This window comes from Sesamum indicum, linkage group LG4 (assembly GCF_000512975.1).
Source record: "Sesamum indicum cultivar Zhongzhi No. 13 linkage group LG4, S_indicum_v1.0, whole genome shotgun sequence".
NCBI classification, from domain to species: Eukaryota; Viridiplantae; Streptophyta; class Magnoliopsida; order Lamiales; family Pedaliaceae; genus Sesamum; species Sesamum indicum.
Genome location: NC_026148.1, coordinates 9,504,186 through 9,523,992, shown reverse-complemented (window position 1 = coordinate 9,523,992; position 19,807 = coordinate 9,504,186). Strand labels below are relative to the sequence as shown.

Genomic DNA, 19,807 nt, shown 5'->3' with positions numbered 1-19,807 from the left:
CCCAATGCAGTCAGTCTGACCCTGACCCAGACCCTGACCCGGCTACCAGAAAAGGCAAAGCTGAAAGCTCACATTCACATAACAAAGATACATCACAAATTTCTTCTTTTCTTTTTGGTTAAAGTAATTTCTTTTTGGCTCTTTTATTCACTTTCTTTTTGGAAGTTTCTCGTCACCATCATCCTATTCCTATTCCTCTTCCTTCCTCCCCACACTTATTCCCTTTTTCTTCTATCATTTTCCCAACCATTCTTGCTTTCCTCCTCTTCACCACTCTCAATTCCTCCTCATCTTTTAAAATGTATTTTTAGTTATACAGTTTATGAGAGTTAGCACATATCATCCATAAGCTCAAAATTTATGATATTTGAGATTAAAATATGCTACATTTTATTCGACCAATCTTAAGTGACATAAAAAAGAGAGAGAGAGAGAACTTGGTGTTATATTAATCCAAAATTTCATTCTTTCGTTTTTCTTAACAAGAAAATTATGAAAATTATATCAAATAATACAATATCTCACATAAAAACGTCGGATTATATAAAGTTGTAGTTTTATTTATTCTTGTATAATTAGTTGATTATCACATAAATATTAGTTAATATCTTAATGGGATATTGTAATTATAAAAGTGATTTCAAGTATTGATGGTAATTGAGGAGGGCAGAGCAAAACATTCAATTGTGCAGAAATGAAGGAAAATATTAGAAAATTCTTATTCAAATTAGATTTGGTTAAATTAAATTAATTACAGAGTTAAAGTGATATACATATTATGTGATTAATTATTCTTTTTAAACTTTACATCAATCACATAATAAATATATTTATATTTATTATATAATTAATTTAAATTCAACCAATTCTATTAAATTAAAATTTTTTTAAAAATGTTTTAGAAAGAGTCGTTGTCGAGAATATATTTTGTCCAAAAACTTTTGAGTTGGGGGGTGGTGAGCCTGAAGAGGGGTCTGGTCAGGACGCAGGAGCCAGTTTGAGTTGGACCGTCCACTCCAATAGCAATACCAATGCTAATACTGCTCTTAATTTCAAAAGTCTGACCTCTCTCAGTCTGAGTCTGAGTCTGAGCGGCGCACCAGAAATTTCACTCTCTACTCTCTTTCTCTCTCTCTCCACTGCATAGAATAGAACGGAATAGAATAGATGAGTCCAATTTTTTAAGCTGTACTACTGTCAACCCAAGGCTGTGTTTGGCATCACCTTTTTTAATTCCTTTTTTTCACTTTATCTCCTCTGTCTCACTTGTCAGCCCTCCTATCTTACTCCATACATGACGTTACCTATTCCTTCCTCTATATTAACTTTCTCAACTCTCCTTTCCTTTCACCAAACCCCCCCTCCAATCTTTTCTAAGCACCTCTCTCTCTCTCTCTCTCTCTCAAATGGAAGCTCTGGGCGTTCTTAAATTCTGGGGAAATGAAGCTGCCGGAGCTGACGCTAGCTCCGAGTGCGACCACTTGCGCAATGCTGCGTTCGGCATCGACGATGAGGAAACCGATGACGATGACTCTCTCTTTGATTTGGTCTTCAAGTCCCCTGATCGCGGTGCCACTAAACGAGACGGAGCTTCGAAGAAGGATTCCCAGTTCCTGGAATCTCCTCGAGATGTTTTCCTGAGCAAGAATGATTCATCGAATTCTAAGCCTTTGTCACCGGTTGCTATCCTGCGCTCAGCTCCCAAGTTTAAAGTCTTCATGCTAGGGTTCAAAAAATCTTCCAAGTGCGAGAAAACTGAGTCCTCAAACGGCGAGCTGAAGGCCAGTCCGCTGAATCAGTTGTCGAAATCATCCAAGCTAGGCCAGAGCAACCGTTTCTCCGTGAAATGCAGGGTGGCGGATGTGCCGGTTGCTCCGGTTTTTGCTAGAGACAACAGCTTGAGAAGCAAAATGCTGAAAGAGAGCATCGAATATGAAGCTTCTTCCGACGTCCTCTCGTCGGAGAAGTCCGTCCCCAAGTATCTGAAACTGATTAAACCTTTTTACGGAAAGGCCTCGAAGAAGACGAAATCAACGGATTCCGTAACACCGTCTTCTTCTCCGGTGACGGCGCCGGTTAATTTGTCTCCAAAGATGTTCTCCGAGGGGAGCAGGATCGGGAGCTTTAAGATCGTGACGCGGAATTTAGGGAAGAGCCGATCAGCGTCGGCAGCGGTTGGAGTAGTGCCGCCGTTGGTTCGCCGGAGAGACGATTCATTGCTGGAACAGCATGATGGAATCCAAGGCGCCATTCTTCATTGCAAAAAATCCTACAATTCGTCTTCCCAAGGTATAGGATACACCACACTGTTTAGATCAATTTCACTATCTTCCAAAAAACAATTTGAAATTAAATAATAATGGAAATTATCTACTGATTCAAATTCCTAATCATTTGTTCCTCCGCTGAAATTTCAGAATATTCGCAACTATTTCGATCCGCCAGCGATCCTTCCCACGAAAAACAGAGAGTCCAAGGGAGAAATTCATGGGAGGAGCAAAAACGACGCAGCATTTGAATCAAAGCGGGAATATGGAAACAGCTAAGGAGAGCATGGCGTCATATATGCAGGCGAAATGAAATGATATGATATGATGATAATAGGATTTTAGTTTTCTTCTTCTTTTGTAAAAATAGGTGCAGTAAAAGAATGAATCTGAAAATAGGCAGTGGGCAGTGTGAATGGGCAATGAGTAGAGGTAGAGGTAGAGAGGGTAGTTTTTTCTTGTGTAAAAAGTTAAACTGATGGGTTTCAAAGTAGTGTTGTGTGTATTCCCTGTCTGCCAATTTTAAAGCGGAGAATCAAAGACAAAATCACCATGGAAATTATTATACTGGCTCTTGAGTTTTGTGTGTGTTTGCGTTGGAGTGTAATTGTGATGGGTTGTCTTCTTCTGCTTCCAATCCAAGTCATGATCATTTCCTATTCTGGATTTTCTTCATCATTCAATTTTGCTGCCTTGGGGATAAAGTTGGAGCCCTTCTTCAGTCTCATTTACTACTTATATTCTTATTACTATTTCCCAACAATGTGTCTTTTGTGAATTCAGACACACAATAAGTATTATACTCTCCACTCTCACTAGAAAAAGCCACATTTTTGGTAAATATATCATGCATTAATTTTAAAGCGGAAAGAGCCATATGAGGTTTCTACTATGTCTGTTAATTCTCATGTAATTTGACATTGCTTTTTGGTGCTAGTAAGTTAGTTATGAAACCCTCAATATATAAAACACATGGTGCGCAGGCACAAATCGAGGGTCTATGGGCTGTCATCCCTATTTTTTCAATTGTGTTAAAAAAAAAAAAAAAAGAATAAAGACAAGGAAAGATGTTCCTAATTTTCATAGGTTATAAGTCTAAATATAGTACAATACAAAGTTGAATTGCCAAGAACATTGTTCAGGTGAAAGAAGTGAAGTAAAAGTGTTAACCTAGTAATCGAATGTAGTAAAATTTGAAGTGAAGAACACGTACTAAAAAGTGTTGTATACCAATTAGAAACCCCAAGAAGAGTGTGATGAAAAATTGAACAAAAAGCAACCAAACCAAAGTGGGTAGAATTGTAGAGTCAAAGCACAAGTTACATAACGGATCATTTACGGTGAGGAGGGCGTCGACTCAGTCAAGCAATAAATAAACTCGTGCTTTATAGTCAACCCCGAGTATAAATGCAGGCCTGAAAATCACGTTTCTTGTTGACTACATTGTTAAATCAGCCAACCCAACAACCACATAGTGGTTGATTCAGAGTTTTCGGACCCTTGACTACTATTATTCTATTCATATTTTTTGTCTCAATTTATATTATCTCATCTTATTCTTTTACTTATAATATCTAAAATCAGTACATCTGAAATCATAAAAAACAAAAAGAATTAAATAAGTGTTGTTAGTAAAACCTTAAAAATCATAGATAATGCCTAACTTAATTGGCAAAGTGGAGACCACCAACGTGTATGAATTTTTAATATTAATTATTGTAATTGATTTACTCAAAGAATAATATTTCAATGTTTTCATCTTAAAAAATAAAAAATAAATCACAACCTTAAAAGTTTAGGGAGTCGCTGCACTAGTAGTACAGAGGTTGTCTTTCAGGTTAAGTCTAATTGGAACTGCATCTGCACTATTGGCCCATTTGCAAGAAGGCCCAAGTCTCCTTCTTGGTTCGGCTTATTAAGCCCAAGCTTCCGCAGAATGTGGTTATCTGTTAGGCTCCATTGTAATTCGGGTCAGTGTAATTTGACCCAGTGGGCTGTACCTTATGAATTAGGCGTAGGAAATCCTTGCAAGAGAGCCCAAATGAAGGATTTCGAGTCAAGTAGATCCAAGCCCGAATATCTAAATGCTTGGAGTGTTTGATAATTTCATTTACTTCTGTGGACCTTTTGGCATTTCCCTTGGAGGGTGTGTTTTTAGCTATTTCGTTTTATTTTTTTAAAAAATAATCTTATAAAATCTTAAATACTATAAGAAGTTTTTAGAATTTATGGTAATTTCTTTTTTAATCATATGTTTTAACGTATTTTGATGAAATAAAATGATAGACTTTATAAGATATTAATAATGATAATTTTATAATTAATTTTGATGCGTGCAGAGGTCCAGTAGCACCACAACGGTCAAGGGATGTTTGTAGAAAAATTAAGATTATTTACGGATTAACCTGCAAAATAAAGTGGCACTATGATATTTTTAGTCAATAATTGAATTTTGAAAAAAAAATAAAAAGAACTTGGCATAATGAAAGATGATACCAAAATAAGTGGTGTGGAGTGTTTTGAATTAAAAACGAAACCTAAAATAAGTTTGTATAGTTTAGAAAATGATATGGGAGCTCATAGCCTTGTTGTTTCATTAAAAGAAAAATATAGAGTAAGATTGCTTAAAAATGACTTACCTTTTGACTACAATAAGACCTCTATTTATAGGCACTTTTGGACAAGATTCAACTATTGGTTATAAGCAATCATCATATCAATGGAATCCTCCTGGATGTTAGCTATCGAGCAAGAGTAAATCATACATATTTGGAGTTATTCTTAAAGAATTATACCGTTTGAATGGATCTTGCGCAATCAATCAAAAAGGTAGGGAGGTTATTTGCTGGTTGGTTCATCCAGCACGTCTCTCACTGTTATAAGAGACGTTAGTTAAAGATTTTTTTTAAGGTAATGTAGCCCTTAACATGTGAAAATTAGATGATGTGGCAATCCCATTATTCGATATTTGGGCTTATTAATTAGTCTAATTTGATAAAAAAAAAAAAAAAACAAAAAAACAACTTGATACCTCTTGTTGTGAGGCCTGCTAGGCTGAGCAAAGGGGAATCCACTTCTTTGCCTTGGACTTGGGAGAATAAATTAGAGGGGCATTGAATTTGAATGGTTTTTGCCAAAAAGATTTAAAGAGAGGTTAGAAACTCCATACTTCTTTTTTTTTTTTTGAAAAATTCATAAATTTCTGACATCTTATATTTTAAATATTAAAAACTTATTTTAAAAAAATATCCCAATATTTTGTGATATTTTATAACATACTTTAAATAAAAAATCAAAACAAAGAAATGGAATACTATACTTTGGGAAGACAGATCATTCCTAGGTTGCAAGGATGAAAGGTGTAGGTTGATGTTAGAGGAAAAACCATTCACTCCGACTTTTACTAGCAAACAGAAACAATTCCATTTTTGTCAGGAGGGATAAGATCCGGGGCATATGTGTACAAATGGTATAGGCCCAATATGGCCCACCACCACCTCCCCAAACACTTTCCCTCCCTCCATCATGTGACCACCACTCATCTGCTGCCGCGTTACGACACACCACCCCCTCTCCGCCTTACTAATTGCACGCACGTTCCCTTTTCACTTTGACGTTTTCACCCCGTCAACCCCCACATTTATTTCTCCGCTACTTCAAATTTATTTCTTTTTTTCTTTTTATCCTTCCAAAATAAGAATATATTCTTTGCTTCACTATACTCTTTCTCATTTTGCTTTATTTAGATGTTGTTTCATTTAATTTATTAAGAAAAATATTATAATTTAAAATATCATAAAACTGCTTATCTTAATTAAAATTGAATTATATATTATAAAGTAATTAAATTATTTAATTATGATGAATTCAACATGATTTAATCTTCTTTTATTAAGAAAATGTAATGATAAAGATTATCAAGTTTGAAAATTGAAATTTTAATATAACGAAAAGGTATTTATAATTAAAATAAATTTTAAAAATTCTTTTTTAATTTACCCAAAAAAGTATTTTGAATTTTAATTGGTGTTAAGTATATTGCAATTTATTTATTTCTATTTTTTAATTTAAATAAAATTTTCAAATAATTATTTTGTAATATTGATTAATTAAGGTGGGCCAATTTGGCAATTGAATTGTAATTTATGACATATGAAATAAAACATATATAGTAAATAATGGTTAGGAAAAGAGTTAATAGAATAATATAATTAAATAGGACAAAAAATTGTTATTTGACAGAATTTGAAATTCAAAATTGTTACTCTAAATGCCGTCAAAGTTTAAACGTCCGTTAAACCTCGAATCCATCAACGCAGATTGAGAATTTCTTTCCTCGATTTTCGTTACGCGTAGCATCCGGCTCGGGTCCCCGTCAGCCTCGAGCCTCAGGCTCCGCCACTCCGAGCCTCTGCCGCTTTTTTTAAAAAATCGATTCTCCTTTCCTTTTCTTTCGTATATTCACACACAAGAGCTAAATTCTCGTAAAAGGTGCTCAGGAGTATTGCTGTCCGGCGGCGGCTCAGATCGGAGTTTGGAATCCATGGCCGATCACGAAGGCGAGAACGAGAAACACGAATCTGCCGCTGAATCTATCATTGATAAGATCACCGACAAATTCCACGGCAGCGATTCGTCTTCTGATTCCGAAGATGATAAGATCAAATCGGCAGAAGCCAGTTCACAAGGTTCTAGGCGGTGGAAAACGTACGATTGTTGTATTCTGAATTTCTGTTTACTTCTAGTGCTTGTATATATATGTGCGTATAATGTTGCATTTGTTTTGTATGGCTACGGATTTGGTTGTGATGCTAATGTGGAAATGCTTAGTGTTGCTCTCGTTTTTGCATTTTGCCGTATTAAAAATTAATCTTTTCTGCTGATCTTGATTGTTGGTATACATGTATACCCTGTAGGTTTAAGGATGCAAAATGGAAATATGAAAGCACGACTTTTTGTTTTCCTTTAACTTGTTGATATGGCTTCCTATGTTGTGTTGACCTGGTGGAACTGAGATTCGGTAGCAATAAAGATGCGGAAATACATCATCAATATGATTTCTTTTCTTTTGATAGTGGATACTTGAATGTTGGAATGATTCGGACATGTAAGGCCGAATGCTTTCTCCCATCTGTTTTAGAACATTGATGGACTTGTCTTTCTAGTACTTGAAAGCTGCGTTGCCGGTGATGAGCCAGATCTATTTCACTGTGCTTCCAGTTAATTTAAATGATTTAGTAGGTTCCGTGATGTGGAGTTGTATTCTGCACATGTGCATTGTTAGTTACAAATTGGAACTAACAGCGATCCTCTTTTTTCCTTTTTGTTACTATATATGAATGTTCATGTTGTGCGTGGTGTTTGCTGGGGTGCCAATAACGCAACGAGATAAAAAAGGCATTCTATAATCTTTAACTTAGTAATGATGTATTTATCTTTTTGGCAGCTGCTGATATTTTCCTATGGAGGGACAAGAAAGTTTCTGCTGGTGTACTTGGTGTTGCCACTGCGCTTTGGGTGCTTTTCGAGTTGCTCGAATATCACCTACTCACCCTAGTTTGCCATATCCTGATCCTTGGTCTGGCGATCCTGTTCTTGTGGTCGAATGCATGCACCTTTATTAACAAGTATGCTTCTTGGTGACCTAGAAATTCACCTCAATGCGGATGGTCTCTCCATGTCTCTTACTTCTTGGTTATGCAGGTCCCCACCTAAGATCCCACAGGTCATTCTTCCTGAGGATATTGTCCTGGGTTTAGCATCAGCCCTTAGGATTGAAGTCAACAGAGCTTTTGCCATACTTAGAGATATAGCATCTGGGAGAGATTTAAAGAGATTCCTTGTGGTATGTCAATACTATAACTCGCGTAATTGTGCAACATAATATGTAGTATCATGCCGTGTTATAACTAGATAAATACCTGGGATATAGGCTAGAATTACTTTGCAGCTTCTTTAGTTTCTCGATGTTTTGTTTTACTTGATTACTTCAGTCAATGCTTGGATGATATATTTGGATTTATTGAAATTGGTTCCATGCTCAGTAGAATGTTGCTTCCTTAATCTATAGGTGATAGCTGGACTTTGGGTTTTTTCAATACTGGGAGGCTGCTTGAACTTCCTTACTCTGTTCTACATATGTAAGTAACTTGCAGGCTTCGATCTCGGTATTACTATAAGCGAGAGTCATCTGCATCTCCTGACCTTTTTTTCTCTTGGCTTTCCTCTTCCGACCTTGACAGGTTTTGTTTTGTTGCTCACTGTACCTGTGCTTTATGAAAAATACGAGGACAAGGTTGATGCTTTTGCTGAGAAAGCTGAGGCTGAGCTCAAGAAACAATATGCAGTGTTCAATGTTAAGGTTTTGAGTAAGATTCCAAAAGGTCCGCTCAAAGATAAGAAGTTTGCCTAGACCCTATGAGATGGTGTTGCTGCTAGGCGCTTGGGTAGCTGTGTTTTTCCTTTGTTGTTGTGGCTCAGTTGTCTCAGAACCCATGTTTAGGTTTCTTTTTACTATGGGTTCATAATTTAAAACAGTTCAGGTATTTAATTGGGCAGTTTTGAGATTGTGTTGCCACAACAGTTTTTAAATTAAAATGCTTCATTGATAGCCGAATACATACTAATTGGCATTATGATGATTTTCTTTCGGGTTGTTCAGCATACTGAAAATGACTCTAGAATTTCTTTTGACCTATTAGGATATTAATGATGCATCAACAACGTATCTTTCGATGCACACAATATAGTTCCAAAGTATGTTATCGTTCTCAAGTATTGCCTGATGAGAGGATTTATTGCATTTGGCCCCAAAAGGTGCTGAAAATGGTCCATGTTTTACCATCTTTTGAAGAAGTGTTATCTGCAAGGATGAGGATGTATGTTGAATCTATTGATTGCTCAGAAGCTACATGTCAACTTCTGTCCTAGAGAAATGAAACTTTATTAATCTTGGTATTTCCGTCCAATCAGTATGGTCGAATAACAGGAATTGGTGGCACAAAGACCAAGAAATCATTAATCATAAAGGTAAGTTACTACATTATGCAATCCTGTGAAGAAATTTGGTGCACAACCTTTTAGTGGCCGGGTGAGATAAATTAATAATTTTTGTTCGTGTATGTTGAATCTATTGATTGGAGTAATACAATGCACCCTAATGCAAATTTCTTGTAGCAAACCATGGCAAAATGTGGATTAGAGGCTCAATCCATCCTTACAAATACTAGCTCTATTCACTATTTCATTCTTTAGGTATCACGATGGTCAAGTTTTCTCGTGGTTTAGCAGATGAAATAGAAAAAAATCCAATTGCTCTTTTGGAGTTAAAACTAATGGGTACAACAGAGAAACAGAAGATCAGAAATCTAATTATGAACATCTTTCATGGATATAATAATATTTTTTTACCATTTGCATAACATCTTTTATGGAGATACAAAGCACTTTAAAACTCAATCCGCCTAATCTAGGCTATTCTTACCCTATCTTCCTAGGATAGGCCCACAGCTTCAACATAGACACATCTTCAGGATCACTGTCACTATCTGAAGAAGATTCTGATACCAGGAAGCCATCTAAAATAAACTCCACAATCTGGCAAAACCACATAAAAATCAGTTGAGATGCTACACGTATTCTTGATGCTAAACATGAAAAGGTTGGACAAAAATCCTCCTAAAACAAAGGTATGCAGCCATTAGAGAAAAAGAGCTTGATTTGTAGAGTTTACCTGTTGCCTTGAGATAGGCTTGATTTGGTGGTTGCTGCCATCTTTTATATTTGATTTATTGGCACATCTGTTGCTACTTAGCCAAACAACTGAACAGCAACTTGAACAGTAGCCCCTATAAGATTTGAATTTTCTATAGCAAGTGCCTGCATTAAACACACAGAACCACAATTACAAGGTGAGAACGATAGATTGGATTCTCAGCATTTGATGATGAGAAATAATGACCCATTAAGCCATATTACGACACACACAATAAATCAATGATCTCACTGCCTCAGTGGTGCTACATAAGCATAGAAGCATGATGGCGCAGAATATGCAGACTCATCATTTCCGTTAAATGATTCAGCACAAGTATATATCAGTCAAATGATAGATAATGGATGTGTTAGCCATTGATATCAAATACATATATGTATTCTTCTTATGACATGGCAATCCAACATGTAGATACCAGGTGGGCGTGTTAAATCTATTGCGATCCTACTAAACAAGAATATATTGGTATTTTATCATATGTTCACTACAGTTTGTAGTATTGGCTTCCCACAAATGAACTTTGAGCTTGAGGCATGCCTTTTCTCATTTATTTGCAGTCAAATATCATCAAACCCTCCATATTCTGGTATATAATCTTCCTTCCATATCTAAATAATTCTACACAACATTACATATTGTTTACTTGCCTTCCCAATTCCCATCACCAAACACCCCAAGACCCTCAAAATGAAATGATAAATGAAGCCTAAAGAATAAAAGAAAATGAGAACGAGTGCCATAAGCAGTACTTCCCATGGTATTGTACTTTACCAGAGCTCTAACATACCTTTATAGGCTATTTTAAAAGCACATCTCCAGTCAATACCAACCCCAGTAGCCATGCCATTTGGACAAACATTGCCAGAACCGCAATAGTAAATAGCATATAAGAATTCCCAGAGATGGTCATCACTAGCTGCAACATTCCATGACCTGTATTTTTATGCCGGGATAAGGAACTGCTGCGCCACTTAGCTTATGTGATTCAGGAAAGAAGACCAAAACATACATGCTAGAAACATGATTTTAAACAAGCAGCAAATTTGAGCAACCAGAAGAGAAAGTACCGGCAGACTGCAGAAGCAGAAACCAGAGACTGCATATCTAAGAAGCTAAATATATGTATAAGAACATCCTGTGGAAGCGGAATTATACCTGGAACACGGAAAAACAAAATACTACTTGCTCTGATAAGTACCATTAAGAATTTTGCACTGCGCACGTATCAAAGATCCAATAGCAAGAAACAGAAACTTGTAGTAAGCTAAACAGTTTAGTGAATATGCCTTGGGTCAAGTAAATGGAAAATCAAGTCTAGTAGTGAGATAATATTTTTGCTCCAACTGAAAATGATCGCCAGAACCAAACAATGCTACAAGAAACACCATTTTGAAGGAACAAGATGATCAAAATAAGACCAAAGGCACTGAAATAACAGATAGCATAGTAAGATTTTACAGTCCCCTCCCGCGGCATTACGAGGCATAATTGGCGCATAATATTTCTTCGAAATTATTCAGCCCAAAAAACTACTTCGACATCCAATCACAAGACCACAGAAATATCAGCCAATCAAAATAAAAGGAAAAGGAAAAAAGAAACACCTTCTTCCTCTTGTTTTGCTTTGATCTTCCTCTTACTCGCAACAACTGCTTGCTTGTGCTCCGTAACTGCCGTCGCTCGTTTTTGCTTCGGCAAAGCAAATTCCGCACTTTGCAAAAGGGAATTAGCAGCTGAAATTGCAGACTGCGTCTGCATCCTAAATTTCAAACAAAAAATACCCAGAAAAAGGAAAGGAAAAAAAAAAGAACCTCGATTGAGTAAACTAAAGATATCACGAAAATTAGGAAAAAAACAGGTGGGAATTTATTGGCTTACTCAGGGAGGAGGCTGAAGGCGAAAAGGGTGTCCAGGAAAATGAGCGATTGGAGATTTTTGGGGAATTTTGAGTATGCATTTTTAAGGATAAAGCTCAATTCTTTACAGGCGAGTATGTATTGAAATGGTGTGGAGAGGGATTCTTTGAGCCTTAAAGTTTGGTATCTATCGATTGGATTACAGATGCCTTTTCGAGTATCTGCTCCCATCTGAAAATTTTGTAAGATTGGAAGAAATTCAGGGAAAGAAATTTGTTTGTTTCAGCTTTCAGGAGTCAGGGATCGAAGAATACGTCGATTTGGAGGGCATAAATGAGATTTCAGTTGCTTTTTTCCCCTTCTTTTAGTTTGTGGTGAATTATACTTACGACCCTCATACTTTGCTTAATCCGACCAATGCCCCAAAAGTCTTTTGATTTCTTCACTTATTATATTTAATTTTCTGTTTTTTGGGGCGTTGGTAACTAATTAGTTGGTCTTTTGTAGATGGGCACGACTGGAATTTGGAACGACGTCGTCCCAAGGGAAACATAGAATCAAAGCCCCTTGGATCAAAGTTGTATACTGCACGTATGTGAATTTTTTCGATTTATTAAGTATATATTATGGTATCAGATATGTTAGTTATAAATAAACTAATAATTTATCATAGATTGTCTACACATTAATAAAATACAAATTCAACAGATCCATGGTCCAAAAACAACATTCATTTCATGGACACTTTGCCATTACATATCAATTGATGGGTATTTGTTTCACTTAATATACATTTATTATAATGTGTATTTATCTCATTCAATATGCGTTTTGTAATTTATTCAATATATTATAAAGCAAATTTATTGAATGAATTGCTATATTGATTAATTATACTAGGTATTTTTCTTTAAAAAGTGTTTGAGGACTTGGATTGAGTTCCACAAACAAATATGAGATTATCTTAATCCAAAAACACAAAATGGAGATTTATGGACAAGTATGATTCATGAATATGAATTTTATTAGACATGTCCACATATTTAAGGCACTTCATGTAAGTTCATTTTAATGATTAAGGTTAAAATCTACAAAAATATATATGAAATTAAGGACCAAGTACGAAGTTACGGGTTTGCGCAACCAATGTGAGTGATTGTCTTTCTGTTACTAATACTTGTAATTTGATTACTATCAAAAAATATATCAATATATTGATAATTCTCTTAAAATAATAATGTAATCATATAAAAAAACCATTAATATATTTCCTGATGCATTCACAAACTATACCCGATAGATCAGCAACCATGTAGATTTGTGCATATTAGCGATTCTTACTTCATTTGAATATGCAAATGTAAAGCTTAATCAAATTTGAGTAGAATTTGGACAATGTTCTTCTGTAACTCTGCCTGTCCTGATGAATAGTAGCAATACATCAACGTATATAAATACAGTACTAAAGTATAATGAACGGATGGGATGAAGGAATGAAGTTACAAGATTTGCATTTAGATTTACACGCTGTGATTTACAATATACAGAATAATACATACTATATAAAATAACACATCTCTATTGCTATTGGCTTACAAATTCCAATTGAGATAGCATTTCTATAGGTTCTAAGATATTGATCCATCGTCTGTCTTTAATAATGCACTCCAACAATGTGACTAATTGACTCACACTAATCAATTGATACAGGATCAAAAAAGAGCATTTGCGGCAATACCCTGGAATTCAGGTTCTTGTTTTAGTCCAAACAGCTCCGCTTCAGTCAAGGATTTGTTGCCGCATTCACAGAGAACAAAACCGATCACTATCTCAAATTGCATGTTCCCGATACTTTAAAGGAAATAAGATAGCTGCTGTTTCTTTCTTGAACCTCCTTCTCCGTATAGTTCGTTCCATTGCTTTAACTCGCTCATCACGGATCCCTCAGAGGCAAAACTAGCAGCAACCTGCACGGCCGGTGAAATGTTTGTTTAAGAAACATTGTTTCATTCAAGAGAGTTATGAAGGGAGAACCGGTGGAAGTATAATAAGAATGTTTTTACCAATAAAAAATTGTCGAGCATTGTAGATATTAGAATTTCCAAGTGGTATTTAGAAAGAAGAGATTCGTTGTGGTACCTGATTCTTTGCCTGCCTCATGTCTTCCATGTTTAAGGGCCTTAAAGAAATTACTTTTTCCTCTTTAGTTTCCTCGTTGGTAGCAGAAGCATCTTTAGAGCTCTCGCCTTCTACATCTCTCTGTTTCTTTTCCTAAGTAAACAAAGTGATCAATACCAGCGTTGAGGAAATGTTATGGGACTTGTAATTGGGAGAGGTAGATAAAACAGTACAGTTTCTGATTCAAAATGTTAATGTACCTTGTCCTTCTGTCTCTCTTGCTGTATGAGTTCTCTAACTGGGCGGTAAGCAGCTGTTACGCACAGATTCTGCTCTCAGTAGTTACAGTCACAAGTTAGTTTCAGATGACTGGAACTAAAAATTTGACCGACAATCTAAATAAACAATTCAGACCTTGAGGTCGCTTCCACTATATCCTTCTGTCATTGCTGCGAGCTCTTTGAAATCAAGGTCTTCTTCCACGTTTTCTTTTGCCAAAAGGGTTCTCAAGATCATTTCTCTGTTCTCCACTGATGGCAGGCCAACCATTATTCTATTTAACATAAAAATGAATCTTAGTATGATTGTATATAATATGCATGACAATATGGCATGTATGATTGAGCATACCTACGCTCGAACCGCCTGATAATTGCTTCATCAAGGTCAAAAGGTCTGTTAGTTGCTGCAAGAACAAGAATGCGTTCCCCGGGTTTTGTTAGTAGCCCATCCCAATGTGTCATGAATTCATTTTTAATTTTTCGCATTGCCTCATGCTCGCCAACTCTTGTCCGCTGCCCAAGCATACTGTCGACCTCATCCACAAAAATGATTGTAGGGGACACCTTTGCAGCAAGAGTGAAAAGAGCTCGGACATTCTTTTCATCTTCTCCAAACCATTTCGAAGTGATAGTCGACATTGAGACATTTATGAAGCTAGCCCCTGCCTCATTGGCAATGGCCTTGGCAAGCATTGTTTTTCCCGTACCTGGTGGACCAAAGAGCAGTATGCCTCTGCAAGGCTTAAGAAGCCCACCATTGAACAGGTCTGGCCTTCGAAGAGGAAGCATGACCAGCTCCTGAAGTGATTCTTTAATCTCATCCAGAGCACCAATATCGGAAAATGTCACACCAATCTCATTTGCAGGGATAACTTCTGGCCTAATGCGCTTTTCAAATTCATTGTCCGGAGGAGCTTCCTTCATAATCAAGACACACTCAATCAAGAGTAAAGAAACAAAATACATGTGGATGAAGAGTAGAAAGCTAACTAAAAGTTCAGTGCTGTGTAAAAGAAAGGGAAATAGGTTCGACAAAGTCTGGAACCTTTCTCTGCAGGCATCAGCATTTTCTTTATCTATGATTTCAGCATGGTTATGGTCTAGATTGGCAAGTGTAGGACTTACAGGGGGCTTTGAGATCACTGCATTCTCGCCATCTGACTTTGTTGAAGAAGTTGATTTTTCTGCCTCGCCCCTGCTCTCAGATGTTGGATTTTCAGATTTTGATTCAGGTTTTGCTCCAGCATTCTCTTTCACTTCAGTACCCTAATATTTATCCAAACAATAAATTTAAATAAAGTGACATTTTGAGAAAGTTTGTCAAAAGTCTGGAAAAGCAGAACAATAGAAAAACAAACCTTAAAACATTCAGCATTAGTGTCCATTTTGAGGGTATCTTTGCCACCACTTTTACCCCCTTGAAAAATGCTTAATCCGTGGGATAAACTGCAGAAAATCCAGTAACATTAGAATTTGAGGGCAGCATAAAAAATTGAAAAGAAATGAATACTGAACAAAGAACACATTATTTCATATCTACCTGTTAGATGATATAACAAGCTTCCCATTACGATACTCTGGGTTCTTGTTATTCATCAAATGATATGATATAGCGGAAACCACAATTTCCTCTATGTAGTTACTTAGGACCATGGTATCAGCATGACAGATTGATCCTAGATCATCACACTCAAGATCATTTTCGGCAAGTACTTCAGCAATATGATTCTTGTTATCCTGCAACTGGATCCTTCTCATATCCTCTTCCAGTTGAGTTTTCCAGCTTACAAGATGAGTTTCATCTTCTGGTGGCCTAATCTCGATATTGTAAGGAAATAAAAGACGTAGTCTCTCATCTACTTCCCCAGAATCCTCATCAAGGTCCAAAATCCGGGAACCCAGGACCAAAACTGATCCTGTTATTTTCTTCAACAGTTTGTCGAATAATTTGTATATTCTGGACGACTGGAGAAAATTTCTCTCGACATCCCGTATGTAGAGAATGACACAACTTGTTTGAGAAACTGAAACCATCACCTGCAAGCAATATTTCTTTATTAGTATCAAATGAAAATTCAAAAAGCCAACATATTCTAAAGGAAAATGAAGCATAAGAGTCATCAAAACTGCAGAAGATATCAGAAGATCTGTGCAGTCAGATGTGTGCCATTCATTTGACATGAGCCATCAGCTGATAATGCACTTACCTTATAAAGTGACTGTAAGAAGGCTCTCTCGTCAAAAGACCAGCTGCTGATCCGCTTGGAGAGAGCTAACAAAGTCAAATCAAAGATCGGTAAGATGTTACATTCCATTTGACAGTTCCTATCAATAAGTACTTGGGACATGCTGGAAAGTACATGGTGTAAAATTAGTAATCATTAGAAGTAATGCTATTGGAAGGAGCATACGTACACTAAAAAGTCCTATGTGGAATTTAGAATTAACTAAATTGATTACAAGCTTTTGGGGAAGTACATCGAATGGGATGCTTGTCCAAAAGCCTAGATAGGGGGATTGAGAGCAAAGAAACTATGGGTGTTAAGAAGCAGAGAAAGGTCTAAGAAATTCACTTCGTTGTTGCTGATATATATACCATTCCTTGAAACATAATGGATTTTGGACGAAAAGCTAGAAGCAATCAAATTGCTGTTTGGACCATACACTTCAAGCTTGCAACAGAAACAGACATATGGCCATCAATTACAGTTGAGGAGAACTCTTTGCAAACCTGGATTTGAAGAAGATGACAAGGCACTGATGCTGCTCATATCTGAAGAGACAGAGGAAGTTCTCCGATGCCTTAGAGAATTATTGACTCCTTCAGTATTCCTTTAATAATCATAGAGCGTCAGTCAGTCATTCAGTCTAAATTAGCATTTTGTCTTAACTGAATTTAGTTAAGTATACCTTATTGTAGCATCCAATCCACTTCTTTGTCTTGGTAATGTGCCTTCATTAAAAAATTTTGATAAGCCGCATGTTGCTAAAATAGATTGAGTGAAATTGAAAAAATAATCGTGCAATATATTTTTGTCAAATATAATAACACAACTCAAGAGATGCAAAAACAGGTAGGGGAAGCAAAAGAGAAGAAGAAAAAGAAGAGAAAGAAAGAAAGAAAACACATCCATATTTTCAGGTAGGAGCAAGTTCTTTCTAAGTCATTGCTTCAGATTCTAATAGTATAGCTGCCTTCTGATTTTTGTTAATGCATAATCTGTATTTCTATAACTGATGAAAATTCACTTCCTAGAGAGTTTATCAAACAGATGTAACTTCATTGTCTCAGTCTTCTATCTTTTACACAAACATATCATATCTTATCTGGTGTCTATGCTTTGTGATTCACAAGTGCTGATGGACGCCCCTCCAGTCTATATTGGTTTTCCATGTTAGCAATTCAAATGACTTGATATTCCTATTTTAACATGTAAAATTAAAAAACATTAAGATTCCTAAGCAGGAACCTAATGAAGTGTAAACCGGTAAACACTGAGTTCTTCCCATAGGCGGACACATCTATCCAATTTGAAATTCTTCCACAGAGCTCCATTGCAACCAAAAAAGATAAAGATGTGAAAAATGCGGGAAAAAGAAATATATGATCATAAGATCTTGTCAGATAGATCTACTGTCTTAGATACTAAAACACACACTTGTGCTCATTCACATATTAAATGTTATTGACATGTTAATGACAAGAGTAAATGATAAAAACACAAATCATACTAGGATGCATATCACAAGCCACCAAAACACTGTAACACGTAGCATTCAAATGGTACATAAAAATAGACTACAACATGTACTATATTCGTACCTCTGTTATCAATTGTGTGTGGAAGAATAGAGAAGGAACCAAGAAAACTGGACATTCGTTCCAATGTTGCTTCTGAGATAGACCTCTTGAGAGACTACAATCGGATAAAATTGAATTAGTATACTTCAACTCTAAACAATTATTTTATATCAGAAACAAATAACAATATAATCGATGTTTCATAAATTGGTTCTAACAGCATACAGCATGCATGCAAATTTGCTGACCACACTTTTGGTCAAAAGAGTTCTGGAACTACCATATACAGAAATTATAACCTAGGATTCAGGGTACTAAATCTCTTCATTCTTCTTAGTAGTGGAAATAGTGCTTACAGGGTCTTTCTTGGTGAGACCATACTTGCTTTGGATCTGTGGTCGTTGAGCAAATACATAGAAGAGAACGTATGTAAGTACAAGTATCCAGGAAGACTCAGCATTAGAAGATAATGACATTAACAAGAACCACCTTAAGTGAAAAATCATTTATATCCAGCAATATCAACTTTGCTTCAAAATAATGTGCTAGAGCCTTGGCAAGCATCTGCTGGTATAGTTCTACAAAAGGAAACAGCTGTAATAAGATAAAGCAAGAACAAAATGGAGATGAATTATTAGCATGCAACAGAATAATGAATTAAAAATGCCGTGCATACCTGCAGGCCCAGAGAGCAATATAGCCCGACTTGCAGGAGAAAGATTTCGAGTGTGCTTAGATACATCAAAGTGTTTTAGATGAACATACGCTGCATTTGTTAATAACACACGTGTCCGCTCACTGTCAAATTCATCAAAGAGAGTGGAATATGGTGTTACTAAATGATACCATGTCCAGTTTTGCCCAAGTGCTATGAAATTGGTAAAGAAAGGGGTGGAAATTGGAATGGGCTATCTAACACCTGGAAAATGTTTGTTAACCCTTGGTGCAAAGAGTAAAATGACTTAAATATATTGCTGCCTTAAAATTCCAAGCTCAGAAGGACATAGCAACTGTTCAATCACATATATAGAGAATCAAAATCTTTTATATCTAGAACAGAACCTACACTTCGATACATCCTGCAGCGAAGTTAGAGTCCTGAATCCAGGAAAACCAAAAAACGTACAAGTAACTACTAATATATCTTCAAGTTTTTCCTATGTCATTCAACAATCCTTCCGCTCAAAAAAACAAATGTTGACAAATTCAACAGGTTGCACAAAGTGGTTTCAAGAAAGTTTAAGTGCCATACTCTTGACAGCTTTGCTAATAGGGAAACCACATTATAATTAAAACTGCAGAGACAATGAATACTCTTTTGTTGGACCTGAGGGACATATGTTTAAAACTCTCCTATTTTTGAGGAAAATCTAATTCAAAATTATTTAAAGGAATTATAATAAGAAGTTAATTATGATAAATGAACTTCTGTTTTGACACTGCAATTTCCCCTTTCCGAAACTAAAACCATGAAACTTTGCCGGTCACCTTTAACAAGAGAATCGTGTTTTTGGTTACAATCGTTCAGTGGTACCTATCGATGCTTCAAAATAAATATTTCTGAAAGAAAACTAATCCAGAGAAATTGTCCAGCCAGACACGATACGATAACGATGAAATCCATAACAAAAAGTAAGCATCAAGAATGTTCTGAATCTTCTGATGCTATTCAGAACAATCAAACCGCCATTTTTTTTTTTTTTTTGTTT

The 19,807-nt window shown here is 36.1% G+C and overlaps 3 protein-coding genes and 1 pseudogene across 3 annotated transcripts in view; 2 read left to right on the top strand and 2 right to left on the bottom strand.

The window, feature by feature from the left end:
* On the top strand, nt 1,285-2,839 carry LOC105160415 (probable membrane-associated kinase regulator 2). Its single transcript, XM_011077779.2, has 2 exons — nt 1,285-2,289; nt 2,418-2,839. The coding sequence occupies exons 1-2, from the start codon at nt 1,407-1,409 to the stop codon at nt 2,516-2,518; spliced, it is 984 nt and encodes a 327-aa protein (XP_011076081.1). The 5' UTR covers nt 1,285-1,406; the 3' UTR covers nt 2,519-2,839.
* On the top strand, nt 6,713-8,910 carry LOC105160414 (annotated as a pseudogene).
* LOC105160413 (F-box protein At5g52880) lies at nt 9,630-12,222 on the bottom strand. The gene is made up of 6 exons (XM_011077778.2): nt 11,920-12,222; nt 11,646-11,800; nt 11,109-11,196; nt 10,829-10,974; nt 10,000-10,145; nt 9,630-9,863 (listed from the first exon to the last, which is right to left on the bottom strand). Exons 1-6 carry the CDS (start codon nt 12,126-12,128, stop codon nt 9,747-9,749), a joined length of 861 nt encoding a protein of 286 aa, XP_011076080.1. The 5' UTR covers nt 12,129-12,222; the 3' UTR covers nt 9,630-9,746.
* Nucleotides 13,384-19,807, bottom strand: part of LOC105160411 (putative cell division cycle ATPase) — a 7,275-nt gene continuing 851 nt past the window's right edge. The window contains exons 2-16 of the mRNA XM_011077777.2: nt 18,775-18,896; nt 18,588-18,676; nt 18,455-18,490; nt 18,120-18,213; nt 17,207-17,249; nt 17,028-17,128; nt 16,504-16,568; nt 15,837-16,333; nt 15,655-15,742; nt 15,422-15,562; nt 14,646-15,214; nt 14,430-14,568; nt 14,276-14,344; nt 14,037-14,168; nt 13,384-13,864 (exon numbers count right to left, since the gene is read on the bottom strand). Of these exons, the coding sequence (XP_011076079.1) occupies nt 13,751-13,864; nt 14,037-14,168; nt 14,276-14,344; nt 14,430-14,568; nt 14,646-15,214; nt 15,422-15,562; nt 15,655-15,742; nt 15,837-16,333; nt 16,504-16,568; nt 17,028-17,128; nt 17,207-17,249; nt 18,120-18,213; nt 18,455-18,490; nt 18,588-18,676; nt 18,775-18,896 (2,299 nt within the window). The 3' untranslated portion in view covers nt 13,384-13,750. The remainder of the gene's footprint in view (nt 13,865-14,036; nt 14,169-14,275; nt 14,345-14,429; nt 14,569-14,645; nt 15,215-15,421; nt 15,563-15,654; nt 15,743-15,836; nt 16,334-16,503; nt 16,569-17,027; nt 17,129-17,206; nt 17,250-18,119; nt 18,214-18,454; nt 18,491-18,587; nt 18,677-18,774; nt 18,897-19,807) is intronic.

Excerpts from the sequence above, each read along its gene's own strand:
- LOC105160415 (XM_011077779.2), top strand. The coding sequence starts at position 1,407 with ATGGAAGCTCTGGGCGTTCTTAAATTCTGGGGAAATGAAGCTGCCGGA. Across the intron at positions 2,290-2,417 it reads CTACAATTCGTCTTCCCAAG|AATATTCGCAACTATTTCGA; the intron begins GTATAGGATACA and ends CTGAAATTTCAG.
- LOC105160413 (XM_011077778.2), bottom strand. The coding sequence starts at position 12,128 with ATGGGAGCAGATACTCGAAAAGGCATCTGTAATCCAATCGATAGATAC. Across the intron at positions 11,801-11,919 it reads GCCTTCAGCCTCCTCCCTGA|GATGCAGACGCAGTCTGCAA; the intron begins GTAAGCCAATAA and ends TTTGAAATTTAG. Across the intron at positions 10,146-10,828 it reads TTTTAAAATAGCCTATAAAG|GCACTTGCTATAGAAAATTC; the intron begins GTATGTTAGAGC and ends TGTTTAATGCAG.